Below are 14,107 nucleotides of genomic sequence, written 5' to 3'. Positions count from 1 at the left end.
AGAGTCTGTGAATTGAGGAAATGGTTCAGGAGAGAGAGTCTGTGAATTGGGGAGATGGTTCTGGAGAGAGAGTCTGTGAATTGGGGAGATGGTTCAGGAGAGAGAGTCTGTGAGTTGGGGAGATGGTTCAGGAGAGAGAGTCTGTGAATTGGGGAGATGGTTCAGGAGAGAGAGTCTGTGAATTGGGGAGATGGTTCAGGAGAGAGAGTCTGTGAATTGGGGAAATGGTTCAGGAGAGAGAGTCTGTGAATTGGGGAGATGGCTCAGGAGAGAGAGTCTGTGAATTGGGGAGATGGTTCAGGAGAGAGAGTCAGTGAGTTGGGGAGATGGTTCAGGAGAGAGAGTCTGTGAATTGGGGAGATGGTTCAGGAGAGGCAGTCTGTGAATTGGGGAGATGGTTCAGAAGAGAGAGTCTGTGAATTGCGGAGATGCTTCATGAGAGAGAGTCTGTGAATTGGGGAAATGGTTCAGGAGAGAGAGTCTGTGAATTGTGGAGATGGTTCAGGAGAGAGAGTCTGTGAATTGGGGAAATGGTTCAGGAGAGAGAGTCTGTGAATTGAGGAAATGGTTCAGGAGAGAGAGTTTGTGAATTGGGGAGATGGTTCAGGAGAGAGAGTCTGTGAATTGGGGAGATGGTTCAGGAGAGGTAGTCTGTGAATTGGGGAGATGGTTCAGGAGAGAGAGTCTGTGAATTGAGGAAATGGTTCAGGAGAGAGAGTCTGTGAATTGGGGAGATGGTTCAGGAGAGAGAGTCAGTGAGTTGGGGAGATGGTTCAGGAGAGAGAGTCTGTGAATTGGGGAGATGGTTCAGGAGAGACAGTCTGTGAATTGGGGAGATGGTTCAGAAGAGAGAGTCTGTGAATTGCGGAGATGCTTCAGTAGAGAGAGTCTGTGAATTGGGGAAATGGTTCAGGAGAGAGAGTCTGTGAATTGGGGAGATGGTTCAGGAGAGAGAGTCTGTGAATTGGGGAAATGGTTCAGGAGAGAGAGTCTGTGAATTGAGGAAATGGTTCAGGAGAGAGTGTTTGTGAATTGGGGAGATGCTTCAGGAGAGAGAGTCTGTGAATTGGGGAAATGGTTCAGGAGAGAGAGTCTGTGAATTGGGGAGATGGTTCAGGAGAGAGAGTCTGTGAATTGGGGAAATGGTTCAGGAGAGAGAGTCTGTGAATTGAGGAAATGGTTCAGGAGAGAGAGTTTGTGAATTGGGGAGATGGTTCAGGAGAGAGAGTCTGTGAATTGGGGAGATGGTTCAGGAGAGGTAGTCTGTGAATTGGGGAGATGGTTCAGGAGAGAGAGTCTGTGAATTGAGGAAATGGTTCAGGAGAGAGAGTCTGTGAATTGGGGAGGTGGTTCAGGAGAGATAGTATGTGAATTGGGGAGATGGTTCAGGAGAGAGAGTCTGTGAATTTGGGAGATGGTTCAGGAGAGAGAGTCTGTGAATTGGGGAGATGGTTCAGGAGAGAGAGTCTGTGAATTGGGGAGATGGTTCAGGAGAGAGAGTCTGTGAATTGGGGAAATGGTTCAGGAAAGGTAGTCTGTGAATTGGGGAGATGGTTCAATAGAGATAGTCTGTGAATTGGCGAAATGGTTCAGGAGAGAGAGTCTGTGAATTGGGGAAATGGTTCAGGAGAGAGAGTCTGTGAATTGGGGAGCTGGTTCAGGAGAGAGAGTCTGTGAATTGGGGAGATGGTTCAGGAGAGAGAGTCTGTGAATTGGGGAAATGGTTCAGGAGACACAGTCTGTGAATTGGGGAAATGGTTCAGGAGAGAGAGTCTGTGAATTGGGGAGGTGGTTCAGGAGAGAGAGTCTGTGAATTGGGGAAATGGTTCTGGAGACACAGTCTGTGAATTGGGGAAATGGTTCAGGAGAGAGAGTCTGTGAATTGGGGAGCTGGTTCAGGAGAGAGAGTCTGTGAATTGGGGAGATGGTTCAGGAGAGAGAGTCTGTGAATTGGGGAGATGGTTCAGGAGAGAGAGTCTGTGAATTGGGGAGATGGTTCAGGAGAGAGAGTCTGTGAATTGGGGAGATGGTTCAGGAGAGATAGTATGTGAATTGGGGAGATGGTTCAGGAGAGAGAGTCTGTGAATTGGGGAGATGGTTCAGGAGAGAGAGTCTGTGAATTGGGGAGATGGTTCAGGAGAGAGAGTCTGTGAATTGGGGAGATGCTTCAGGAGAGAGAGTCTGTGAATTGGGGAAATGGTTCAGGAGAGAGAGTCTGTGAATTGGGGAGATGGTTCAGGAGAGAGAGTCTGTGAATTGGGGAAATGGTTCAGGAGAGAGAGTCTGTGAATTGAGGAAATGGTTCAGGAGAGAGAGTTTGTGAATTGGGGAGATGGTTCAGGAGAGAGAGTCTGTGAATTGGGGAGATGGTTCAGGAGAGGTAGTCTGTGAATTGGGGAGATGGTTCAGGAGAGAGAGTCTGTGAATTGAGGAAATGGTTCAGGAGAGAGAGTCTGTGAATTGGGGAGGTGGTTCAGGAGAGATAGTATGTGAATTGGGGAGATGGTTCAGGAGAGAGAGTCTGTGAATTTGGGAGATGGTTCAGGAGAGAGAGTCTGTGAATTGGGGAGATGGTTCAGGAGAGAGAGTCTGTGAATTGGGGAGATGGTTCAGGAGAGAGAGTCTGTGAATTGGGGAAATGGTTCAGGAAAGGTAGTCTGTGAATTGGGGAGATGGTTCAATAGAGATAGTCTGTGAATTGGCGAAATGGTTCAGGAGAGAGAGTCTGTGAATTGGGGAAATGGTTCAGGAGAGAGAGTCTGTGAATTGGGGAGCTGGTTCAGGAGAGAGAGTCTGTGAATTGGGGAGATGGTTCAGGAGAGAGAGTCTGTGAATTGGGGAAATGGTTCAGGAGACACAGTCTGTGAATTGGGGAAATGGTTCAGGAGAGAGAGTCTGTGAATTGGGGAGGTGGTTCAGGAGAGAGAGTCTGTGAATTGGGGAAATGGTTCTGGAGACACAGTCTGTGAATTGGGGAAATGGTTCAGGAGAGAGAGTCTGTGAATTGGGGAGGTGGTTCAGGAGAGAGAGTCTGTGAATTGGGGAGATGGTTCAGGAGAGAGAGTCTGTGAATTGGGGAGATGGTTCAGGAGAGAGAGTCTGTGAATTGGGGAGATGGTTCAGGAGAGAGAGTCTGTGAATTGGGGAGATGGTTCAGGAGAGATAGTATGTGAATTGGGGAGATGGTTCAGGAGAGAGAGTCTGTGAATTGGGGAGATGGTTCAGGAGAGAGAGTCTGTGAATTGGGGAGATGGTTCAGGAGAGAGAGTCTGTGAATTGGGGAGATGGTTCAGGAGAGAGAGTCTGTGAATTGGGGAGATGGTTCAGGAGAGAGAGTCAGTGAATTGAGGAAATGGTTCAGGAGAGAGAGTTTGTGAATTGGGGAGATGGTTCAGGAGGGAGAGTCTGTGAATTGGGGAGGTGGTTCAGGAGAGAGAGTCTGTGAGTTGGGGAGATGGTTCAGGAGGGAGAGTCTGTGAATTGGGGAGATGGCTCAGGAGAGATAGTCTGTGAATTGAGGAAATTGTTCAGGAGAGAGAGTCTGTGAATTGGGGAGATGGTTCAGGAGAGAGAGTCTGTGAATTGGGGAGATGGTTCAGGAGAGAGAGTCTGTGAATTGGGGAGATGGTTCAGGAGAGATAGTCTGTGAGTTGGGGAAATGGTTCAGGAGAGACAGTCTGTGTATTGGGGAAATGGTTCAGGAGAGATAGTCTGTGAATTGGGGAAATGGTTCAGGAGAGAGAGTCTGTGAATTGGGGAGATGGTTCAGGAGAGAGAGTCTGTGAATTGGGGAGGTGGTTCAGGAGAGAGAGTCTGTGAATTGGGGAAATGGTTCAGGAGAGAGAGTCTGTGAATTGGGGAGATGGTTCAGGAGAGAGAGTCTGTGAATTGGGGAGATGGTTCAGGAGAGAGAGTCTGTGAATTGGGGAGATGGTTCAGGAGAGAGAGTCTGTGAATTGAGGAAATGGTTCAGGAGAGAGAGTCTGTGAATTGGGGAGATGGTTCAGGAGAGAGAGTCTGTGAATTGGGGAGATGGTTCAGGAGAGAGAGTCTGTGAGTTGGGGAGATGGTTCAGGAGAGAGAGTCTGTGAATTGAGGAAATGGTTCAGGAGAGAGAGTCTGTGAATTGGGGAGATGGTTCAGGAGAGAGAGTCTGTGAATTGGGGAGATGGTTCAGGAGAGAGAGTCTGTGAGTTGGGGAGATGGTTCAGGAGAGAGAGTCTGTGAATTGGGGAGATGGTTCAGGAGAGAGAGTCTGTGAATTGGGGAAATGGTTCAGGAGAGAGAGTCTGTGAATTGGGGAGATGGTTCAGGAGAGAGAGTCTGTGAATTGGGGAGATGGTTCAGGAGAGAGAGTCTGTGAGTTGGGGAAATGGTTCAGGAGAGAGAGTCTGTGAATTGGGGAGATGGTTCAGGAGAGAGAGTCTGTGAATTGGGGAGATGGTTCAGGAGAGAGAGTCTGTGAATTGGGGAGATGGTTCAGGAGAGAGAGTCTGTGAATTTGGGAGGTGGTTCAGGAGAGAGAGTCTGTGAGTTGGGGAGATGGTTCAGGAGGGAGAGTCTGTGAATTGGGGAGATGGCTCAGGAGAGAGAGTCTGTGAATTGAGGAAATTGTTCAGGAGAGAGAGTCTGTGAATTGAGGAAATGGTTCAGGAGAGAGAGTTTGTGAATTGGGGAGATGTTTCAGGAGAGAGAGTCTGTGAATTGGGGAAATGGTTCAGGAGAGAGAGTCTGTGAATTGAGGAAATGGTTCAGGAGAGAGAGTTTGTGAATTGGGGAGATGGTTCAGGAGAGAGAGTCTGTGAGTTGGGGAGATGGTTCAGGAGGGAGAGTCTGTGAATTGGGGAGGTGGCTCAGGAGAGAGAGTCTGTGAATTGAGGAAATTGTTCAGGAGAGAGTGTCTGTGAATTGGGGAAATGGTTCAGGAGAGAGAGTCTGTGAATTGGGGAGGTGGTTCAGGAGAGAGAGTCTGTGAATTGGGGAAATGGTTCAGGAGAGAGAGTCTGTGAATTGGGGAAATGGTTCAGGAGAGACAGTCTGTGAATTGGGGAAATGGTTCAGGAGAGAGAGTCTGTGAATTGGGGAGGTGGTTCAGGACAGAGAGTCTGTGAATTGGGGAGATGGTTCAGGAGAGAGAGTCTGTGAATTGGGGAGATGGTTCAGGAGAGAGAGTCTGTGAATTGGGGAGATGGTTCAGGAGAGAGAGTCTGTGAATTATGGAAATGGTTCAGGAGAGACAGTCTGTGAATTGGGGAGATGGTTCAGGCGAGAGAGTCTGTGAATTGGGGAGATGGTTCAGGAGAGAGAGTCTGTGAATTGGGGAGATGGTTCAGGCGAGAGAGTCTGTGAATTGGGGAGATGGTTCAGGAGAGAGAGTCTGTGAATTGGGGAGATGGTTCAGGAGAGAGAGTCTGTGAATTGGGGAGATGGTTCAGGAGAGAGAGTCTGTGAATTGGGGAGATGGTTCAGGCGAGAGAGTCTGTGAATTGGGGAGATGGTTCAGGCGAGAGAGTCTGTGAATTGGGGAGATGGTTCAGGAGAGAGAGTCTGTGAATTGAGGAGATGGTTCAGGACAGAGAGAGTCTGTGAATTGGGGAGATGGTTCAGGAGAGAGAGTCTGTGAATTGGGGAGATGGTTCAGGAGAGAGAGTCTGTGAATTGGGGAGATGGTTCAGGAGAGAGAGTCTGTGAATTGGGGAGATGGTTCAGGAGAGAGAGTCTGTGAATTGGGGAGATGGTTCAGGACAGAGAGTCTGTGAATTGGGGAGATGGTTCAGGACAGAGAGAGTCTGTGAATTGGGGAGATGGTTCAGGAGAGAGAGTCTGTGAATTGGGGAGATGGTTCAGGAGAGAGAGTCTGTGAATTGGGGAGATGGTTCAGGAGAGAGAGTCTGTGAGTTGGGGAGATGGTTCAGGAGAGAGAGTCTGTGAATTGAGGAAATGGTTCAGGAGAGAGAGTCTGTGAATTGGGGAGATGGTTCAGGAGAGAGAGTCTGTGAATTGGGGAGATGGTTCAGGAGAGAGAGTCTGTGAGTTGGGGAGATGGTTCAGGAGAGAGAGTCTGTGAATTGGGGAGATGGTTCAGGAGAGAGAGTCTGTGAATTGGGGAAATGGTTCAGGAGAGAGAGTCTGTGAATTGGGGAGATGGTTCAGGAGAGAGAGTCTGTGAATTGGGGAGATGGTTCAGGAGAGAGAGTCTGTGAGTTGGGGAAATGGTTCAGGAGAGAGAGTCTGTGAATTGGGGAGATGGTTCAGGAGAGAGAGTCTGTGAATTGGGGAGATGGTTCAGGAGAGAGAGTCTGTGAATTGGGGAGATGGTTCAGGAGAGAGAGTCTGTGAATTTGGGAGGTGGTTCAGGAGAGAGAGTCTGTGAGTTGGGGAGATGGTTCAGGAGGGAGAGTCTGTGAATTGGGGAGATGGCTCAGGAGAGAGAGTCTGTGAATTGAGGAAATTGTTCAGGAGAGAGAGTCTGTGAATTGAGGAAATGGTTCAGGAGAGAGAGTTTGTGAATTGGGGAGATGGTTCAGGAGAGAGAGTCTGTGAATTGGGGAAATGGTTCAGGAGAGAGAGTCTGTGAATTGAGGAAATGGTTCAGGAGAGAGAGTTTGTGAATTGGGGAGATGGTTCAGGAGAGAGAGTCTGTGAGTTGGGGAGATGGTTCAGGAGGGAGAGTCTGTGAATTGGGGAGATGGCTCAGGAGAGAGAGTCTGTGAATTGAGGAAATTGTTCAGGAGAGAGTGTCTGTGAATTGGGGAAATGGTTCAGGAGAGAGAGTCTGTGAATTGGGGAGGTGGTTCAGGAGAGAGAGTCTGTGAATTGGGGAAATGGTTCAGGAGAGAGAGTCTGTGAATTGGGGAAATGGTTCAGGAGAGACAGTCTGTGAATTGGGGAAATGGTTCAGGAGAGAGAGTCTGTGAATTGGGGAGGTGGTTCAGGACAGAGAGTCTGTGAATTGGGGAGATGGTTCAGGAGAGAGAGTCTGTGAATTGGGGAGATGGTTCAGGAGAGATAGTATGTGAATTGGGGAGATGGTTCAGGAGAGAGAGTCTGTGAATTGGGGAGATGGTTCAGGAGAGAGAGTCTGTGAATTGGGGAGATGGTTCAGGAGAGAGAGTCTGTGAATTGGGGAGATGGTTCAGGAGAGAGAGTCTGTGAATTGGGGAGATGGTTCAGGAGAGAGAGTCAGTGAATTGAGGAAATGGTTCAGGAGAGAGAGTTTGTGAATTGGGGAGATGGTTCAGGAGGGAGAGTCTGTGAATTGGGGAGGTGGTTCAGGAGAGAGAGTCTGTGAGTTGGGGAGATGGTTCAGGAGAGAGAGTCTGTGAATTGGGGAGATGGTTCAGGAGAGAGAGTCTGTGAATTGGGGAAATGGTTCAGGAGAGAGAGTCTGTGAATTGGGGAGATGGTTCAGGAGAGAGAGTCTGTGAATTGGGGAGATGGTTCAGGAGAGAGAGTCTGTGAGTTGGGGAAATGGTTCAGGAGAGAGAGTCTGTGAATTGGGGAGATGGTTCAGGAGAGAGAGTCTGTGAATTGGGGAGATGGTTCAGGAGAGAGAGTCTGTGAATTGGGGAGATGGTTCAGGAGAGAGAGTCTGTGAATTTGGGAGGTGGTTCAGGAGAGAGAGTCTGTGAGTTGGGGAGATGGTTCAGGAGGGAGAGTCTGTGAATTGGGGAGATGGCTCAGGAGAGAGAGTCTGTGAATTGAGGAAATTGTTCAGGAGAGAGAGTCTGTGAATTGAGGAAATGGTTCAGGAGAGAGAGTTTGTGAATTGGGGAGATGGTTCAGGAGAGAGAGTCTGTGAATTGGGGAAATGGTTCAGGAGAGAGAGTCTGTGAATTGAGGAAATGGTTCAGGAGAGAGAGTTTGTGAATTGGGGAGATGGTTCAGGAGAGAGAGTCTGTGAGTTGGGGAGATGGTTCAGGAGGGAGAGTCTGTGAATTGGGGAGATGGCTCAGGAGAGAGAGTCTGTGAATTGAGGAAATTGTTCAGGAGAGAGTGTCTGTGAATTGGGGAAATGGTTCAGGAGAGAGAGTCTGTGAATTGGGGAGGTGGTTCAGGAGAGAGAGTCTGTGAATTGGGGAAATGGTTCAGGAGAGAGAGTCTGTGAATTGGGGAAATGGTTCAGGAGAGACAGTCTGTGAATTGGGGAAATGGTTCAGGAGAGAGAGTCTGTGAATTGGGGAGGTGGTTCAGGACAGAGAGTCTGTGAATTGGGGAGATGGTTCAGGAGAGAGAGTCTGTGAATTGGGGAGATGGTTCAGGAGAGATAGTATGTGAATTGGGGAGATGGTTCAGGAGAGAGAGTCTGTGAATTGGGGAGATGGTTCAGGAGAGAGAGTCTGTGAATTGGGGAGATGGTTCAGGAGAGAGAGTCTGTGAATTGGGGAGATGGTTCAGGAGAGAGAGTCTGTGAATTGGGGAGATGGTTCAGGAGAGAGAGTCAGTGAATTGAGGAAATGGTTCAGGAGAGAGAGTTTGTGAATTGGGGAGATGGTTCAGGAGGGAGAGTCTGTGAATTGGGGAGGTGGTTCAGGAGAGAGAGTCTGTGAGTTGGGGAGATGGTTCAGGAGGGAGAGTCTGTGAATTGGGGAGATGGCTCAGGAGAGATAGTCTGTGAATTGAGGAAATTGTTCAGGAGAGAGAGTCTGTGAATTGGGGAGATGGTTCAGGAGAGAGAGTCTGTGAATTGGGGAGATGGTTCAGGAGAGAGAGTCTGTGAATTGGGGAGATGGTTCAGGAGAGATAGTCTGTGAGTTGGGGAAATGGTTCAGGAGAGACAGTCTGTGTATTGGGGAAATGGTTCAGGAGAGATAGTCTGTGAATTGGGGAAATGGTTCAGGAGAGAGAGTCTGTGAATTGGGGAGATGGTTCAGGAGAGAGAGTCTGTGAATTGGGGAGGTGGTTCAGGAGAGAGAGTCTGTGAATTGGGGAAATGGTTCAGGAGAGAGAGTCTGTGAATTGGGGAGATGGTTCAGGAGAGAGAGTCTGTGAATTGGGGAGATGGTTCAGGAGAGAGAGTCTGTGAATTGGGGAGATGGTTCAGGAGAGAGAGTCTGTGAATTGAGGAAATGGTTCAGGAGAGAGAGTCTGTGAATTGGGGAGATGGTTCAGGAGAGAGAGTCTGTGAATTGGGGAGATGGTTCAGGAGAGAGAGTCTGTGAGTTGGGGAGATGGTTCAGGAGAGAGAGTCTGTGAATTGAGGAAATGGTTCAGGAGAGAGAGTCTGTGAATTGGGGAGATGGTTCAGGAGAGAGAGTCTGTGAATTGGGGAGATGGTTCAGGAGAGAGAGTCTGTGAGTTGGGGAGATGGTTCAGGAGAGAGAGTCTGTGAATTGGGGAGATGGTTCAGGAGAGAGAGTCTGTGAATTGGGGAAATGGTTCAGGAGAGAGAGTCTGTGAATTGGGGAGATGGTTCAGGAGAGAGAGTCTGTGAATTGGGGAGATGGTTCAGGAGAGAGAGTCTGTGAGTTGGGGAAATGGTTCAGGAGAGAGAGTCTGTGAATTGGGGAGATGGTTCAGGAGAGAGAGTCTGTGAATTGGGGAGATGGTTCAGGAGAGAGAGTCTGTGAATTGGGGAGATGGTTCAGGAGAGAGAGTCTGTGAATTTGGGAGGTGGTTCAGGAGAGAGAGTCTGTGAGTTGGGGAGATGGTTCAGGAGGGAGAGTCTGTGAATTGGGGAGTTGGCTCAGGAGAGAGAGTCTGTGAATTGAGGAAATTGTTCAGGAGAGAGAGTCTGTGAATTGAGGAAATGGTTCAGGAGAGAGAGTTTGTGAATTGGGGAGATGTTTCAGGAGAGAGAGTCTGTGAATTGGGGAAATGGTTCAGGAGAGAGAGTCTGTGAATTGAGGAAATGGTTCAGGAGAGAGAGTTTGTGAATTGGGGAGATGGTTCAGGAGAGAGAGTCTGTGAGTTGGGGAGATGGTTCAGGAGGGAGAGTCTGTGAATTGGGGAGGTGGCTCAGGAGAGAGAGTCTGTGAATTGAGGAAATTGTTCAGGAGAGAGTGTCTGTGAATTGGGGAAATGGTTCAGGAGAGAGAGTCTGTGAATTGGGGAGGTGGTTCAGGAGAGAGAGTCTGTGAATTGGGGAAATGGTTCAGGAGAGAGAGTCTGTGAATTGGGGAAATGGTTCAGGAGAGACAGTCTGTGAATTGGGGAAATGGTTCAGGAGAGAGAGTCTGTGAATTGGGGAGGTGGTTCAGGACAGAGAGTCTGTGAATTGGGGAGATGGTTCAGGAGAGAGAGTCTGTGAATTGGGGAGATGGTTCAGGAGAGAGAGTCTGTGAATTGGGGAGATGGTTCAGGAGAGAGAGTCTGTGAATTATGGAAATGGTTCAGGAGAGACAGTCTGTGAATTGGGGAGATGGTTCAGGCGAGAGAGTCTGTGAATTGGGGAGATGGTTCAGGAGAGAGAGTCTGTGAATTGGGGAGATGGTTCAGGCGAGAGAGTCTGTGAATTGGGGAGATGGTTCAGGAGAGAGAGTCTGTGAATTGGGGAGATGGTTCAGGAGAGAGAGTCTGTGAATTGGGGAGATGGTTCAGGAGAGAGAGTCTGTGAATTGGGGAGATGGTTCAGGCGAGAGAGTCTGTGAATTGGGGAGATGGTTCAGGCGAGAGAGTCTGTGAATTGGGGAGATGGTTCAGGAGAGAGAGTCTGTGAATTGAGGAGATGGTTCAGGACAGAGAGAGTCTGTGAATTGGGGAGATGGTTCAGGAGAGAGAGTCTGTGAATTGGGGAGATGGTTCAGGAGAGAGAGTCTGTGAATTGGGGAGATGGTTCAGGAGAGAGAGTCTGTGAATTGGGGAGATGGTTCAGGAGAGAGAGTCTGTGAATTGGGGAGATGGTTCAGGACAGAGAGTCTGTGAATTGGGGAGATGGTTCAGGACAGAGAGAGTCTGTGAATTGGGGAGATGGTTCAGGAGAGAGAGTCTGTGAATTGGGGAGATGGTTCAGGAGAGAGAGTCTGTGAATTGGGGAGATGGTTCAGGAGAGAGAGTCTGTGAGTTGGGGAGATGGTTCAGGAGAGAGAGTCTGTGAATTGAGGAAATGGTTCAGGAGAGAGAGTCTGTGAATTGGGGAGATGGTTCAGGAGAGAGAGTCTGTGAATTGGGGAGATGGTTCAGGAGAGAGAGTCTGTGAGTTGGGGAGATGGTTCAGGAGAGAGAGTCTGTGAATTGGGGAGATGGTTCAGGAGAGAGAGTCTGTGAATTGGGGAAATGGTTCAGGAGAGAGAGTCTGTGAATTGGGGAGATGGTTCAGGAGAGAGAGTCTGTGAATTGGGGAGATGGTTCAGGAGAGAGAGTCTGTGAGTTGGGGAAATGGTTCAGGAGAGAGAGTCTGTGAATTGGGGAGATGGTTCAGGAGAGAGAGTCTGTGAATTGGGGAGATGGTTCAGGAGAGAGAGTCTGTGAATTGGGGAGATGGTTCAGGAGAGAGAGTCTGTGAATTTGGGAGGTGGTTCAGGAGAGAGAGTCTGTGAGTTGGGGAGATGGTTCAGGAGGGAGAGTCTGTGAATTGGGGAGATGGCTCAGGAGAGAGAGTCTGTGAATTGAGGAAATTGTTCAGGAGAGAGAGTCTGTGAATTGAGGAAATGGTTCAGGAGAGAGAGTTTGTGAATTGGGGAGATGGTTCAGGAGAGAGAGTCTGTGAATTGGGGAAATGGTTCAGGAGAGAGAGTCTGTGAATTGAGGAAATGGTTCAGGAGAGAGAGTTTGTGAATTGGGGAGATGGTTCAGGAGAGAGAGTCTGTGAGTTGGGGAGATGGTTCAGGAGGGAGAGTCTGTGAATTGGGGAGATGGCTCAGGAGAGAGAGTCTGTGAATTGAGGAAATTGTTCAGGAGAGAGTGTCTGTGAATTGGGGAAATGGTTCAGGAGAGAGAGTCTGTGAATTGGGGAGGTGGTTCAGGAGAGAGAGTCTGTGAATTGGGGAAATGGTTCAGGAGAGAGAGTCTGTGAATTGGGGAAATGGTTCAGGAGAGACAGTCTGTGAATTGGGGAAATGGTTCAGGAGAGAGAGTCTGTGAATTGGGGAGGTGGTTCAGGACAGAGAGTCTGTGAATTGGGGAGATGGTTCAGGAGAGAGAGTCTGTGAATTGGGGAGATGGTTCAGGAGAGAGAGTCTGTGAATTGGGGAGATGGTTCAGGAGAGAGAGTCTGTGAATTATGGAAATGGTTCAGGAGAGACAGTCTGTGAATTGGGGAGATGGTTCAGGAGAGAGAGTCTGTGAATTGGGGAGATGGTTCAGGAGAGAGAGTCTGTGAATTGGGGAGATGGTTCAGGCGAGAGAGTCTGTGAATTGGGGAGATGGTTCAGGCGAGAGAGTCTGTGAATTGGGGAGATGGTTCAGGAGAGAGAGTCTGTGAATTGGGGAGATGGTTCAGGACAGAGAGAGTCTGTGAATTGGGGAGATGGTTCAGGAGAGAGAGTCTGTGAATTGGGGAGATGGTTCAGGAGAGAGAGTCTGTGAATTGGGGAGATGGTTCAGGAGAGAGAGTCTGTGAATTGGGGAGATGGTTCAGGAGAGAGAGTCTGTGAATTGGGGAGATGGTTCAGGACAGAGAGTCTGTGAATTGGGGAGATGGTTCAGGACAGAGAGAGTCTGTGAATTGGGGAGATGGTTCAGGAGAGAGAGTCTGTGAGTTGGGGAGATGGTTCAGGAGAGAGAGTCTGTGAATTGGGGAAATGGTTCAGAAGAGAGAGTCTGTGAATTGGGGAGATGCTTCAGGAGAGAGAGTCTGTGAATTGGGGAAATGGTTCAGGAGAGAGAGTCTGTGAATTGGGGAGATGGTTCAGGAGAGAGAGTCTGTGAATTGGGGAGATGGTTCAGGAGAGAGAGTCTGTGAATTGGGGAGATGGTTCAGGAGAGAGAGTCTGTGAATTGGGGAAATGGTTCAGGAGAGAGAGTCTGTGAATTGAGGAAATGGTTTAGGAGAGAGAGTTTGTGAATTGGGGAGATGGTTCAGGAGAGAGAGTCTGTGAATTGGGGAGATGGTTCAGGAGAGGTAGTCTGTGAATTGGGGAGATGGTTCAGGAGAGAGAGTCTGTGAATTGAGGAAATGGTTCAGGAGAGAGAGTCTGTGAATTGGGGAAATGGTTCTGGAGACACAGTCTGTGAATTGGGGAAATGGTTCAGGAGAGAGAGTCTGTGAATTGGGGAGGTGGTTCAGGAGAGAGAGTCTGTGAATTGGGGAGATGGCTCAGGAGAGAGAGTCTGTGAATTGGGGAGATGGTTCAGGAGAGAGAGTCTGTGAGTTGGGGAGATGGTTCAGGAGAGAGAGTCTGTGAATTGGGGAGATGGTTCAGGAGAGAGAGTCTGTGAATTGGGGAGATGGTTCAGGAGAGAGAGTCTGTGAATTGGGGAAATGGTTCAGGAGAGAGAGTCTGTGAATTGAGGAAATGGTTCAGGAGAGAGAGTCTGTGAATTGGGGAGCTGGGAGTGCAGATAATAGAACATGGTTGTACAGGGATATGGTTTGGAGAACACGGTGCATGGAGCTTTGGTTGTTTGAGTGCTGGGGCTGTGGGATTGATGAACATGAAGTGATCTTTCGAGAGACACATTTCCAGTATTCACTGCAGGCTTCTGGTGCTGCGTGCTCCTTTACTTCTGGCCAAGGCTGCTGTCTGACCTTTCCCTCCCACCCGACATCCCCCATTCTGCTTGATTTATCTTTGTACTTGATCATTAACCACTCTGTGACCTGCCGATATATCACATATTATTTGGTGTTTTTGCGTTTGTGCAGGTGTCAGTTGCAGGCCTGAGTGGGATGGCATCGTATGTTGGCCCATGGGGACGCCCAACCACAGCATCTCAGTCACCTGTCCGGAATACATTTATGATTTTAACCACAGAGGTAACTGCTCAGACTCGAGTCCGCTCACACTGACTGTAATCATGTTCTCTGTCGCAATGACTGTGAGCAAAGGGAGCGGGAGATGCAAAAGAGGCCAGAATTGGAGAAATGTGCAGTTTGTGGAGGTTGCACACTGGGAGGAGATTAGAGTGATGGGGAGGGATGAGGTCATGAAAAGATTTAAACCTAAGGATGAAAATTTTAAAGTTGTGCTTTGAGGACTGGGGGCCAAAGTAGGGCATGGCTGAATGG

General features: G+C 48.9%; 1 protein-coding gene across 1 annotated transcript in view; it reads left to right on the top strand.

Annotated features, from left to right (window-relative positions):
- LOC137347980 (parathyroid hormone/parathyroid hormone-related peptide receptor-like) overlaps window positions 1-14,107 on the top strand; it is a 143,769-nt gene that overhangs the window by 81,980 nt on the left and 47,682 nt on the right. The window contains exon 7 of the mRNA XM_068013051.1: window positions 13,745-13,855. Within this exon, the coding sequence (XP_067869152.1) occupies window positions 13,745-13,855 (111 nt within the window). The remainder of the gene's footprint in view (window positions 1-13,744; window positions 13,856-14,107) is intronic.

The sequence above is a fragment of the Heterodontus francisci genome, chromosome 33 (genome assembly GCF_036365525.1).
Source record: "Heterodontus francisci isolate sHetFra1 chromosome 33, sHetFra1.hap1, whole genome shotgun sequence".
Taxonomy (NCBI): Eukaryota; Metazoa; Chordata; class Chondrichthyes; order Heterodontiformes; family Heterodontidae; genus Heterodontus; species Heterodontus francisci.
Note: the sequence above shows the minus strand (reverse complement) of the source record. Positions and strands in the feature narration are given on the sequence as shown.